Genomic DNA, 14,971 nt, shown 5'->3' on the forward strand with positions numbered 1-14,971 from the left:
TTCCTAAGGCATATTTGGAGGGAATAAAAACATGTACATAGGTATGTATTCATTTCCAAGGTTGTACATGTCACATTTGGGTTAGAAAAGTGCTGTGCCAAAAATGGACATCATCGGTTCACAGTGTTGGGGATTCAAATAGGTGGGCCCAAGCGCATCTACTGGCACTTCACAAAATACAATATTGTCTGCATCTTCTAGCAATAACACCAACAGTTCTCAGTGAAAATTGACTTTCTTGTTCTTTGTTCTTTATTTGGCACTGATCATCCTCAGCTTCAAGTCTCTTCAGTAGCCTAACGCTTCTGGGGACAGGGTTTGAAATCTATTCTATTGATGGGCCGTTTTGGTCAACCTAAATTGATTGTTGGAGTATCTAAGAAATCAATAATTGTTTCCATAAGCTACAGACTCGTATCAGCAGTCTCCACTTTGGGCACAGCAGGTTCAGACACAGTGTCGTTTTGGCCGTCCCGGCAAAAGAACACCGCCGGATTTTTGCAGGCCCACATGGCTACCTCTCCTCCATTCGCAGGGCTAGAGGAAGACAACCTGCTGTTGGCCCCATGCCTGCTCACGTACCGGTCCCTGATCCGGTCTGCTCTCGTTCTGACTTCACGGTTCTGTGTTTGCGTTGACAGGTATGCCGCTATGTTTCTAGTCCTGTAGCCTTCTCCTCGACTCCGACCTAGCAGCAAGGAAATGTTTGGGTTCCGTATGACATAGATCAGAGGGTTTATGGCACCGTTTGCCCAGGCCATCCAGATAGCCACCGTGTCCATGGCCGGGTTGAAAGAATAATTTCCCAAGGCGGTGATTATCCCCATGAGGCAATATGGACCCCAGCAAAAGATGATGAACACGATCATGATGAGCACTGTGGTGGCTGTGCGCATTTCACTGTAAAAGCGGAGCAGGTGAGCGTACGTGGTGACTGGCCGCACCCTGATCTCCGACAGGCGAACCGTCTTACAGATGTTGTAGTGGCAGAAACACATGAGCGCAAAGGGGAGGAGGTAGCACACCACGATGAGGCTTATGCTGTACGCAGTTCCCACCCGCGATGTGCCAGAATGGAACACGTACATGCAATGGTAGAAGCCTCTCTTGTGAACCACCAGCTGCTCAGAGGATCTTAGCAGCAGGTACCAAGGGAGGGAGAAAAATACCGCCGACAGCCATACGGCTATCAACAGCTGGACGGCCTTCCGCCGGCCAATCTTTTCTTGAGGCTGTCGCACAATGGCATAGTATCTGTCAAATGAAATGAGTGTCATCGTTAAGGTAGAGATGATGCCAAAGCAAGTGTTGAAAAAGCCATTTGCGATGCAGAAACGGTCCCCAAACAGCCACATGCCATCTTTGCTAAACAGCATCATAAAAGAGAAAGGTAAACAAAGGACGGCCGTAAGGAAGTCGGATAGGGAGAGAGACATGATGAACGCGTTTGTTACGGTTCTAAGCTGCCTGTGTTTGATTATGACAATAACCACCGCGGAGTTACCCAAACTGGAGAGGAGGAAAATGGCAAGGAGCAAGAGCGCCTGCACGGCAACAGCTACACCGTGAAGGACCGAATTTCCCTCGGTGCTCTTCACAGGGGTGTGTAGCTGGTTTCCGCTGGGACTCGTGTAGTTCCCGAGGTTGTTTGGCGTGCCAAAGCTGGTCAGAACCGTGCTCAGGGTCACCACTTCCAGCAAGTAATTTGTCCCAGAAATGTTGTCCGCAATGGTGGTGTTGCTGGTGCCGAGTAAGGCTGCGTTCCTGGGGAAATCCATCGGACACAGATAGCTGGGAGAGACCACGATATAGAAGAGGATTCATCCCTTTGGCAATAATGGCCTAAATGGTTTACTTACAAGTTACTTCTTTCATTTAAACGAAACGCCTTATTTGGCACCATGAATAAGCTGTCGTTAAGACGCTGGAGTCAATCCATTCGGCCGCTGTTGTGTAGGCTACATTTCCAGATTCGGGCATGGTGTTGGGGGTTCATTCTCCTCCCAGAAGCTACTTCTGTCGAGCGTCTCACAGCATATCCGCCTGCTCGGCGTACACATCCAAGCCTTTGCACTTCTGCATGACGTTTAGAGCCGTTGCCATGGCACCAGTGATGATCTTTGGTCTTCAGAATTACGCACTTTCTGTGAAGATTGGTTTTTATTCTCTGTCGCTATAGGCTATCCAACGCATGCACGGTGAGAACGAAAAAAAATTCTTAATAACCCACTAACACGTTCGCGACTGTCAACGTGACGAACACACTCACTTAAAACTGGCCACATGACATCAAATAAAGTCGCATCCCTGTGCGCAAACCTGTGCGCAGCAGTGAAACCAGAGAGACTGGATAATAGCCTACTCCTAGAATCTCTGGTGAAACCTTGGACCGAACGATTCTCCCTCTGGAACCCTGCTGCCTTTAATCCATTGCGCCATGGCGCGTCTTTTGCCAAATGTGTTTTCATATTTCATTTGCGCACTTTAAGTGGCCCGTATGCTATGTGATAATTATGATGGCGCGCGCAATATCACCATGTAGGACCATAGGCCACAATCCTAGTCATTTCTCGGCTGACTGCATGTGTAACACAAGACAAATGTCTAGCCAAACAATATATTTGACATGCATTATGCATAGTGTGCAATAGTAGTTTTATCTCAAAACAAAACATTTTTTGTGTCTTTAGCGGGCTAATTTTTAATCTGGTTTATTGTATTATAATCTTTTCACTGAATAGTGATCTGCTTTCAACTTCATTGCATAGGTGTATGGAGATGTGATAAAAGACATTCTATTCTATTCTATTCTATTCTATTCTATTCTATTCTATATATTCTATTCACGCGCACGCACGCACGCACACACGCACACACGCACACACACTTTGTTCACCATGACTAATTAACACAGGCCCATCCATCCAGGTCTTTTATGATAAGCCTTACCAAATGTCCTCCCCTTTTGCACGTCTTATTCCATGACAGAAAATCAGAGGCGATTCTTGTGTCAGTGGGGGCCCCAAGGAAAAACCCAAAATAATGGACATTGGAAACAAATCACTGCTATTATATTTTAAAGATGAGCTGTTTTTCACCATCTAGAAGCTTGGGGGCCCCAAGCGGCTGCCTGCCTAGCCTGGTGACAAGATGTACCTCTGCAGAAAATGGGCCACTTCAATTGAAGGTGAAGATTGTGCACATCCCAGGAAAAGGTGCAGCCAGGAGGACAATGGCTGACTGTAGTTTTCACATTCCGAAAACTACAGAAAATGGCCAAACCAGAGAATGGAGACAGAGGAACAGGACTCAAACCCAGACCTTCTGTAGAACCAAGTCTCATTAGCGTGACAGTCACAGCGCACCCACAACGCTATACACTCTCCATCACTCTGCCTTCCACTTTGTGAAGCAGACCAGTACGCTTCACAGACACACAGGGTGTCCCTCATGTACAGTATGTCTCACCATTCTTCTCTCATCCAGGATGCCCCCAATCCACATTATTAGGGTCCCTCGTACCAGGGTTATCCATTCTGGGATCCCTATGGCTAAGACAACTGGGGCTCTGACCGCTACACCAAAGAGCCAGGGTTGTTGGCGTGACAGTCAGAGCACACCCACAACCCTAGTGATGGTCATTCCATCACACTGCCTTCCCCATCGGGAAGCGCACCTGTGCACTTCACATACTCATGGTGTCCCTCACGCATTTGCCCATCATGCTTCACCCATCCATGGTGCCCCATCATTCATGCTTCACCCATCACTGGGGTCCCTTTCACCGGGGTCACCACATGGACGGGGTCCCTCACATGGAATTACGGCTCACAGACATTGGGTACGCTTCTGTTGGCCTCACAGTAACCATCCCACTTCTGACACTTGTAGCAAAGGGGAGAAGCCCAGACACGACTTGAACCCGGACCTTCAGGGGTAGTAAACTGGGGCTCGGACCACACCAAAGACCCAGGCCCGTTGGAGTGACAGTCAGAACACACCCACAACCCGAGGATCACTAAATCACAGGGTCAGAAATTAGGGGAGAGTGCTAGACTCTATAAGAAAAATGTCAGTAATGGAGTGGGAGAGGGGTCACAAACAGGCTATGGGAGAAACCCAGAGAAAGCGGAAGTATTGGCTACGGTATGTGGACCTAGTCCTGGTAGACCATTATCCCATAAGTTGAGATCAGGGGTGGTAGCGGCGGGCCAACCAGGCAACTTGCCAGGACAGCACCCACGAGGGGGCGGCACCATCGCAAAACTCCACCCCTGACGAGATTGCGAAAATAGAAATAACATGCTATGTCTGTGCTATTACCACGCTATTGCTACAATAACATGGTATTAGTGTTTTTGTATCAGCGGTTATAGAATGGTCGTCGCACACTCAGAACTTCATGCAGTTACATTTAATAAGACCAACGTTTTGGCTTACGCCTTCATCAGGGTCAACAAGACCCAAGTTGAGTCTAATTGTCTAATTGTCTGCCGTACGCACCTCAAACGGTGTGCGTTTACTGAAACCCGAAGAAAGCAGTAATAGGCATATATTTGACGATTTTGTTTTCTCATGGGGGGGCAGGGCACTAAAGGGGCTGTCGCCTGGGGCACCAGTCATTGTAGGAGTGCCACTGGATGGGAGAGAGGGTGCAAATCTGTGCTTTGTTTATTGAGCCTTTATTGGATATCAGGGGCCTATACTACAAAGCTGGTTCAGGATAAGTTAAGGTTAAGTTAAGAGTTAAGTTAAGAAGTAAATCATCTAATAGAATAGCCTGGAGTCCTTATTTTATATAGGCCCATTACCCTACAACAGGGCTATTCAATTAGATGTCACAGAGGGCCAGATTTTTTAATTCCTCCCATCAAAGGGGCCGAACATGGAATATGTATTATGGTTGCCAACTGTCAATGTTAGAAATATGGGACAGTTCATTGAGGCAGGGGGTTTGGGGGTCCTCCCCCAGAAAATGTTGCATTTCTTAGATGTAATTTCTTGCATTTTCTGGGCTGTTTCGGCTCAATACGGAACCTATAGTTTTATCTCAAAAAGTTTCCATTTTGTTCTGACCTCGTGGGGGGCCAGAGCCTTACTGTCCAAGAGCCGCATCGGGCCCCAGGGCCGCCATTTGAATAGCCCTGCCCTACAATAACAGGTTAAGTGAGGCAAATGGTTTGAACGTAGCCTGATTATCATCGATTTTCAAATCTCTTCGAGACTTTGTCTGACCAAGAGCATAACAATGAATGTTTTCCAAACGGCATGGTTGACCCGCCTTCCTAGGTTTGCTACTGGTTGACTAGTGTTTGACAAAGTGGGTGGAGTTCCCTATTTTCTGGAGATCAGAAACGATATTTACATTGCTCTTGGCCTGACTGTTGACAAGGAGGGCGTGGCCTGGCTAGTTTGAATGCATCTTAGCAGATGTCTGTCTATTGAAAATAAAACCGACTTGACTTGACTTGACTTGAGATGGAAGTGCACAGCCACACCCACAATATCCCGCCTCAATACTTCAGGACTCTCTATACTGTGAGATGCATATGGATTTTTATATATTATTTATTTACTGTTAATATATCTTTTATTTTGTGGGCATTTGTGGGTTGCTTCCAAACAGAATCTCACTGTATTTATATAGTGACAATAAAAGCACTCTACTCTACTCTCTACTCCACACACACACACACACACACACACACACACACACACACACACACACACACACACACACACACACACACACACACACACACACACACACACACACACACACACACACACACACACCAGCTTTGGCTGGGCCCAGGACAAAGTAATCTGAAAAGGCCCCCCAACCAATACATAGCCTACAATGTAATGAAGACTCAATTCTGGGCCCCCACTCTCCTTGGGAACGGGACAACTGACCCCCCGTCAGCTTCCCTGTGTCGTGCCGAAAAACGAGTCCATGCCAGAACACGAGTGGCCTCATTGAAACCAATGACATTTTTTGAGAGAAAATTATACTAGTTTTTGCAGAATGAATTACATAATTTATTAACTAAAAATATGCTTATGAACATTACTCGTCCTCCACTTAATATGAGCTATTTGAATGAAACCGTAACATTTGTTATGACAATTCTTCGATTCTTTTATGGAAATAATACTGAAATTGTATCCAGCTCTTAGTAATACTTCCAGAAGGAATGTAGATGCTTTATTGATAGGCTTTCCATCTTAAATTGTGTCGGATTTGTCTGCAAAAATGGGTAAAAAATATCTGAAAAATTGGTCATTGGTTTCCATTGGTTTCAATGAGGGCACTCGTGTTCTGGCAGGGACTCACTTTTCGGCACAACACCTGCACACACACACACACACACACACACACACACACACACACACACACACACACACACACACACACACACACACACACACACACACACACACACATACACACACACACACACAGAGAGACACACACACACACACACACACACACACACACACTTATTTCAATTTAATGAATAGCCTAAGGAATTGAAGAACCAGTTTGGAAAATACACTAAAAGAAGACTAGGAAGATTAGGAAATCATTTTGAAGGGATAACCGGAAAGGTTTCAGGCCTAAGACCTCCTTTCGCCTCCACTACAGCAGGTGGCGTAGGAGAGTTTGAATCTGCATTTGCGCACACTGCCCGAGGCAGCGGACGACATTTCAATCTTCCGGTATCGTACCGATTCGTAATGGATCAAATGCTGGAGGAAATTTGTTAACAAATCTTATGGCTTTTTAGCAGACCTTATTATGGGTAAGTACATTACGGTACACTTATAGTAGTTCTACCCTCGAATGGCGCCTGATACGTTTTCTTGCTAACGACATCGGTCGGCCAAGACAAACAAACGAATGTAGGCTAGACGGGATAGCATAGCAACTCAGTAGGTCCTGTTATCAGTTATGTCTCTTGTTGGCTAATCCATTTGTCTTCAATGGATATGCATACATTTGAGACAAACGAAGCGACATATAATATGTACATCTATCCTGAATGTCACACCGGGGAGGAATCACAACAACTCTGTCGTTATTGGAAAGACACGGTTGAAACGTCAAGGCTAGCCTGTTGACTATTTTAACATTACACGAGCAAGGTAACTACTGCGCTAAAAGGGATAGTTCTAGCTGTCTATTTCGCTACAATCATAGAGCTATCTTGTACCATCCTCTTCTTCTTCAGCTGTTGCAATGAGTTCCACCTGTCCGGGACTGTACTGCGGGAAAATCCTCAATGGCTCAATCGAGGGAGAGTGTGGGGTAAGTCATCCTCCTCCTCCAGCTTTAACCAAACGTCAGATGCTCAGGTTTTATCCTGACTTATGCAGTCTTAAAAGATGTCTGCGCACTGATCAGTCCATAAATCTACATTTGCAATGAAAAATACATAACAAACTGGAATGTATTGATGATGCACCACTACCAATTCATGCTCATCCCACTGCCTTTCACAGGTTTGCCCCAGGGGGGAGAGGACCAACATGCAAAAGATCTGCGAGAGATGCAACGAGTCTCCAGATCTGTACGACTGGCTCTATCTTGGCTTCATGGCAATGCTTCCTCTGGTCCTCCACTGGTTCTTCATAGAGTGGTACTCTGGCAAGAAAAGGTAAGCCAATGTTGGTAACCTAATTTCTGACTCTGCACATCAAAGGTGGCGCCTGCAAAATAATACTCAAAGCTAAATGTGATTTCCCCAATTAGATACAATTTAATTATTGATGTAGTGATTGAATGTATGATTACAGCTCCAGGCCACTTTATTAGAATAGCATGAAAAAGTTGATTTATTTCCATAATTCCATCAATAATGTTAAAGTGTCATGGATTGTAGATGCATGGCCCAGTTGTTTAACTATTCCAATCATTCAAGTTTTTCTTTTTACATAATTTGGCCTTCCAGCTCAAAAAACCCATGAATTGGGAAATTCGCATTATTAGAATATTGTAATAAAATCACAATTTTCTTCATCAAAATTCGTTTCACATCAGTGCACATCAAATCAGTTGAAATTTGGTACTTTCTACATAACATGCAATGTTCAATACTTGGTTAGGACTCTCTCTGTCTTAATAACGGCCATGATGCGTTTAACATTGAAGTCAATGGCAGAAACAGTGCATGGGAGTAATGGAAGGCCAGATATCCTTGATGCTTTGCCGTCAGCTGTTCTTGTTTGTTGACCTGGTGTCCCACACTTCACTCTTCAATATACCCGTAGATACCCATGCTACGTTTTGGTGTTAACTCACCAGTTTAATTCTAACTCACCAGAAATAAAACCCCATTCATTTTCAATGGGGTGTCATTTCTGGTGATTTAGAATTAAACCGGTGAGTTAGCGACAAAACGTGGCATGGAAATCTACAGGGTATATTGAAGAGTGAAGTGTTGGACACCAGGTCAGCTATACAAAAACAGCTGACGGCAAAGCATCAAGGATATCTGGCCTTCCATTACTCCCATGCACTGTTTCTGCCATTGACTTCAATGTTAAACGCATCATGGTCGTTATTATTAATAATATTAAGACAGAGAGAGTCCTAACCAAGTATTGAACATTGCATGTTGTGTAGAAAGTACCAAAGTTCAACTGATTTGATGTGCACTGATGTGAAACAAATTTTGATGAAGAAAATTGTGATTTTATTACAATATTCTAATGATGCGAATTCCCCAATTCATGTTTTTTTTGAGCTGGAAGACCAAAATGTGTAAAAATAAACAATTTAATGATTGGAATAGTTAAAAAACTGGGCCATGAATCTATAATCCATGACAGTTTAACATTATTGATGGAATTATGGAAATAAATCAACTTTTTCATGATATTCTAATAAAGTGGCCTGGAGCTGTATAGTGTGATCTCACCATTATCATGGGCTCTCAACACACTTGACGATATTGCCTCTTGTTTGTGTCAGCAAGAACATCATTAATCCGAGGCGTTCTGTGATGAAAAGATGATTCATGTTCTCAGCTTACAGCATTGATTTTTCTAATCTGTTTTTTGTTTTTGTTTTTTTGCAGCTCCAGTGCTCTTTTCCAGCACATCACGGCCTTGCTGGAGTGCAGTGCTGCAGCCGTCATCACTCTGCTGGTGAATGACCCCGTGGGTCGGCTTTCCATCCGCTCCTGTCGAGTGCAGATGCTCTCCGACTGGTACACCATGCTCTACAACCCCAGCCCCGACTACGTCACCACCCTGCACTGCACCCAGGAGGCCGTGTTCCCACTGTAGGTACCACTCTTTTGAGGTTCATGAATAAAGCTAGAAAAGACAAGTAAAAACCCAAACAGTAGTTCTACTCATTCGCAGGGTCCAAAATTAACTTTTTTTCATCACCAGACAAATCTCACTAGCCAAACACACACTCACTAATGGGTCAAAGTGGCTGGCAAGTTGGGTCTTTTCTACCAACCAAAGTGAAATATCACAAGCATTTGGCCGGTTGGCTGGTGTTAATTTAGAGACCCGCTCATTCGTTTCAGTGGTGTGACAACTATTTAATATCATGCACCTGAATTTACTTTGTCTTGTGCTTTTTACACCTCTATCCATGAGGCATTGACCAATGTGGATGCTTTCATGCTCAACATCTGTTGCGTTAATGCTTGCAGAACTCCTACCTAATGCCTACCAGAAACCCTGCCCGGTTTTCTGTGTTGTAATTAACCAATCACACATTTGTTTTCAGAGGTTACCCTCACAGAAGCAGAGGCATGATTATAATGTGCAACAATGCAATATGATATGAGTCAACCTCCTCTCTTTTCCCCCTCTTCTTCCGTCATCTCTCCAGACGCATGACATTTTTTAATTTATTTATTTTTTACATTTTTTATCTTTGCTATTTTATTTTATTTTCCCCTCCCTGACTATTCCTGTGTTATTTGTGTCTTGAAATGTCCATGTGGGTATTTGTGTATTTATGTAAGCTACTGGATACCTGAATTTCCCCCTGGGGATCAATAAAGTTGCTCTACTCTACAGTGCTAATCTACTACACATTATAGTGATGTAACATGAGTCAATCAACTTCATCTGTTTTCCAGATACACGTTAGTGCTGATCTACTGCACATAATTATTATGTACGAAGTAAACGTAAGCTTCTTGGCCCTGCCGTGGCCTATCTGTAGGGCACTGGGTTACTAGGCCGGCGACAAGGGTTCGATTCCGGCCCAGGTCATTTGCCGATCCTCCCCCGTCTCTCTCTCTCTCTCTCCACTCATTTCCTTTCTCTCCTCCACTGTCCTGTCAAAAAATTGAAAGGCAAAAAAAAGCCTCAAAAAAAGGGAAGTAAATGTAATCTCTCCTGTCCTCACTCTGCAGGTATGCGATACTGCTGATCTACGCATCTACTAAGCCAGTCTTTCTCAAAGTGGGGCGCAAGCCCCCCTGGGGGGGCGCGGAGGCATCGCAGGGGGGGTGTGTGACATCTGATTTGGGGTTCCCCCCCACCAAGGAAATTATTTCCTGTCTCTCCAATAAGCAATACATTTTAAGCCCTCACCATCATTGCCGTGAATTTAAATAGCATAGGAACACACGTCCCTCTTTGTTTTATCTCACCAGTCACCTATCCTTTGGTTCTGCGCAGCGCAGCGATCGTAAAATCAGTCTGTGCGAGTACTGCTGTTGCTTAGGGGGGGCTCGGAAGCATCCACCCTCCGAAGGGGGGAATGATGGGAAAAGGTTGAGAACCACTGTACTAAGCCTAGTAATGATGCAATGAGGCAACTTCATCTCTTGCTTCATCTCCATAGTGCTGATCTGCAAATAATGTTTTTCCCTCTTCTCCTGTCGTCATCTCTGCAGGTACACTATAGTGCTGATCTACTACGCCTTCTGCCTGGTGCTCATGATGATGCTGAGGCCTCTGCTGGTGAAGAAGATCGCCTGCGGCCTGGGCAAGTCGGACCGCTTCAAGAGCATCTACGCCGCGCTCTACTTCTTCCCCATCCTCACCGTACTACAGGCAGTAGGCGGGGGACTGCTGTGTAAGTAGTTAGGGTGTGCAGAAAAAATCCTCGTGGCAATGCATCGCCATACTTATTTTCACGATATTCTGCATCGATTCATGACGATGTAAGGCGATACTTAATTTCACAATACACTATATCGATTTATGACAATCGATTATTTGATAATATTAAAGTTGATTTTGCCACTGGTTCATTTTGTTCAGTAGAGAGTAGGTCATATTTCGGTTGCAATAGTAGTTTGCAATAGCCTGGGAACTCCCATACTGCCTTTAGTTCTACACAATCGTTTCGATCTGAAAGACAGTATGGCGAGGATGACTCATAACGTACAAGATCATGGGATCTGTGTCATAATGGCCAAGCATTCCGACCTTAACAGTTTCTCTGCCCAATCAGAGGGCAGGGCAGTGTGTCATAATAGCCAAGTATTCCGGCCCCATATGGAATTTACCATAGGCAACTCCCCAGACCTAATCTCACTTGTGATTAGGTCTGGTGTTAACCAGGCAAAGTTTGCAATGCATCGTGATGGATCGTGGCATGTGTATCGTTGTGATGGGCATTGAATCTTGAACACTTTGGCAATAACCAGCCCTTGTAAGTAGCCTGTGGGGAAGTGGAAACAAAGCTGTTTAGTGTGGTGACCATACCTGTCAACCATCCCTAATTTCCCTGGAAACTCCCTAATTTTGAAAAAAACACTGTAGGTCCAGTAATTAGCCTATACCCACGGCCCTGTCAGCTAGCCAGACAAGCCACACCCCCTCTTGAAAAGAGAGACAGAGAGGGTCTTGCTTATCATATCTGCCAGTAGATTTTATGCCAGATGCCACCAAGAATTGAAGTTCCTTGAAAATACAAGCTGCCTGTCACCCTCGAGCTCCGTAGCGCGTGCGCCCACTCTTTGCCTCAGAAACCGTCAGTTCATGTGCATATGGTAAACAGCCTCGGAACAGCGAATCATGCGATTAACCTAATCACAACCTGCACCAGCACAAAGTTTTGCACGAGCAGACAACTTATGCGACAAAACAACAACAAGAAATCATTGCGCTCATTTCATTGTTTTGTTTTCATTTCATTGTTTTTCCACGCTGTATGCTCATTTAAAACGTGTGCTGGGGGATTTTAGACAGGACTGTCTTTGCACGCGCACTGGTGCGAAAAGCAGAGTAGAACGCACCGTCCGATCCGTCTCTGTCATCCCGTTGACTGTCAGAATTTGGCCTAAAGAAAATTTTGGCTTAAAATATGGGAATTTTCCCGAATTTTGGGGGCTCAAAGTTGATGGTATGGTGGTGACCAAGACGAAGCGTATTGTGCGTCACCAAAGCAACCAAGTGGAATCAAGCCCAGGCTCTTAAATGGGTGTGACTTTGCCATTGAACTCCATATGAAGAGCTCTTTTCCAAAATGAGATATATCCATTTTATAGAATGTTGGGAAATTTACATTTTTGTATTGGGCATTCCATTGAAATGCATTGCAAAATGCATTTTTATTGAGGTTTTAAAGTATGTTCTCAAAATATTTGAATGGCAAGAATTCACACATAGATTATAGGACATCTTAACAGTCAATTCCAATATTAAAATGCAAAAAGTCAAAAATGGTGTATATAGCGTTTTGGAAAAGAGCTCTTCATATATTCTCAGGTACATTGATGTAAACTGAATGAATACCACATTTTATCATCCTACCTCTAACGGTTGTGAACAGGAGGCCCGCCAAAGTTTGGGTACCACACCCACTTTTTGAGCCTGGGAATACATGGGTTCTACATTTTGTTTTCTCCTGGCTGCGCGACACTAGCTGCGTACAACTCAACCTCTGATTGTTGGAAACTGCTGTCGGTCAGAAAATTAGCTCACGTGGTTGGCTGCCAGTGTCTTACCCCTCTTCACAACATCGTGTTTATAAACACGGTGAACCCATGTATTGCACACAACATTTACAAGCAGGTTTGGACACCTATACCTTTAGTTTAAAGACCGATACCGACTCTAACATGACAGTCTGATCATGTCTATCATTTTCTGTACTTATAAGAAGGAAGAATTAAGGAATTGTGTGAATTGACATTGAATGACCCTAGTGTGTGTCTAGTCACGGTTTGCACATTTTAACCAAGTAACTGCTTCTTGATTTCTAAGATGCTAACATGTTGACACTTTGTCTCCCCCCCCCAGATTATGCTTTTCCATACATTATCCTTGTGCTGTCTCTGGTCACACTTGCAGTATACATGTCGGCATCAGACATACAGGTGAGGCCCTCAAATGTATCCTTTCTTTACACAGTGTGGTATTGGGAGTCTTTCAGTAATGTTTTACAGTCCTTGATGCATGTTCATCCTTTTTGTTTCAGTCTTTCAAAAATCTTGTTGCCAAGAAGAAAAGGCTGGTGGTGCTGTTCAGCCATTGGCTCCTGCACGCCTACGGTATCATCTCCATCTCCCGGTTGGATAAGCTCGAGCAAGACTTGCCCTTATTGGCCCTGGTGCCCGGACCCGCCCTCTTCTACCTGCTCACAGCCCGGTTCACTGAGCCCACCAGGATAATTAACGAGGGGGGCAATGGACACTGACTGGCAGAAATGAGATTTTACACTGTCTACTACTGACCCAGTCATGCTAATGTCCAGATGTTCGGCTTTGAAACATGGTTATCAAGAGATCTGGTTCCATTGGTAATCCAGAAGGATGAGGGGTACGAAGTTTGGTGGTAAAATTTTTAAATTTAAGTGATTGTAAAGTCTCTTTAAAGAGAAGAAATAACCTATTTATGATGTATCGATGAACTGAACTATTCACTGTCCTTGTACATAACTGTAAAGAACATTTTTATTTATATTCAGATTGTTGTATGCTGTTGAATGGTATTTAAGTATATTTTGTTGCTGGACCTTAAAAGCTGTTGCCTATAAAGAGAATACGTTTTCTGTAAAAAGCATAATCCCTCAGAACATCTGTATTTCATTGGTTTTGACTATTGTGTTGATTGTTACGTGACTTCAGAAACAATTTCATCCTCTAATGCCTCATATTGTAAGCATTTGATTTAAAGCGACATGAAGGAGCATGTGACGAAAGTGCCAATAATCCAATTTCAAATGTTTATAGTATGCATGCACATTCGTATGTAGTTGGCATCCGGTACACATGTGACAAACTAGGCAATGGACAAAAGGTAATGTGCAACCTTAAAGCATGTACAATTCTTTTTTTCTTTTTCTTTGTTTTTTCTCGTGAATGTGAATTTGATACAGCCAACCTCACTGTCACTTCTCTGGTCTGGTAATAAAATGGTCAACGCTTTCACTGCATGTTTCCTGAGTAGACAATTAATGGAGCTCAATATTTAGTGTTCATCTTTCGAATGTTTTGTTTTTTCACTGAATGTCATAAACACCTTTCACACCATACGTTATCTGTATCAGATCTACAGTATTTTAACTTGTTCTTAATAACAGAGTCTTGTTTTAAATAAATATTCAAACAGCAACAAAAATGTCAGTAATCTGCGTTTGCCTGCACAGAAACAGATCAGCAGATTTATTACATTACATTACATTGCATTTGGCAGACGCTTTATAACCAAAGCGACTTTCAAAAGAGGACATAATCAAGCCAACATCACAAGCAAATACAAAGTGCACAGGAAATATACAGAACAACAAGTGCAGTTGCAAAGAGGGGTTATTATTATTTTATTTTTTTATTAATACAGAGTACACACACGCACACACACACACTCAAACTAAACTAAACATCATGCCAAGAGTCTGCCCTGGGGCTAGGCCAGCTCAAGCATTAGTTTAGTAGCTCCTCTCGAAAGAGTAAGGTCTTTACTTGTTTCTTGAAGGCTTCAAGAGATGTGCTTAGTCTTGCGGCCTTGCTGGCAAATTTAAGAGACTTTGTTTTCATCTATG

General features: G+C 43.7%; 2 protein-coding genes across 2 annotated transcripts; one reads left to right on the forward strand and one right to left on the reverse strand.

The window, feature by feature from the left end:
• On the reverse strand, window positions 1-2,045 carry LOC134470005 (G-protein coupled receptor 135). The gene has a single exon (XM_063224035.1). It carries the CDS (start codon window positions 1,776-1,778, stop codon window positions 405-407), a length of 1,374 nt encoding a protein of 457 aa, XP_063080105.1. The 5' UTR covers window positions 1,779-2,045; the 3' UTR covers window positions 1-404.
• Window positions 2,046-6,681: 4,636 nt separating this feature from the next.
• On the forward strand, window positions 6,682-14,365 carry jkamp (jnk1/mapk8 associated membrane protein). The gene is made up of 7 exons (XM_063183604.1): window positions 6,682-6,806; window positions 7,236-7,312; window positions 7,507-7,661; window positions 9,084-9,290; window positions 10,875-11,056; window positions 13,231-13,307; window positions 13,409-14,365. Exons 1-7 carry the CDS (start codon window positions 6,803-6,805, stop codon window positions 13,625-13,627), a joined length of 921 nt encoding a protein of 306 aa, XP_063039674.1. The 5' UTR covers window positions 6,682-6,802; the 3' UTR covers window positions 13,628-14,365.
• The last annotated feature ends 606 nt before the right edge of the window (window positions 14,366-14,971 follow it).

This window comes from Engraulis encrasicolus, chromosome 19 (assembly GCF_034702125.1).
Source record: "Engraulis encrasicolus isolate BLACKSEA-1 chromosome 19, IST_EnEncr_1.0, whole genome shotgun sequence".
In the NCBI taxonomy this organism is placed as follows: Eukaryota; Metazoa; Chordata; class Actinopteri; order Clupeiformes; family Engraulidae; genus Engraulis; species Engraulis encrasicolus.

Excerpts from the sequence above, each read along its gene's own strand:
- jkamp (XM_063183604.1), top strand. Across the intron at positions 7,313-7,506 it reads CAATCGAGGGAGAGTGTGGG|GTTTGCCCCAGGGGGGAGAG; the intron begins GTAAGTCATCCT and ends TGCCTTTCACAG. Across the intron at positions 7,662-9,083 it reads TGGTACTCTGGCAAGAAAAG|CTCCAGTGCTCTTTTCCAGC; the intron begins GTAAGCCAATGT and ends GTTTTTTTGCAG.
- LOC134470005 (XM_063224035.1), bottom strand. The coding sequence starts at position 1,778 with ATGGATTTCCCCAGGAACGCAGCCTTACTCGGCACCAGCAACACCACC.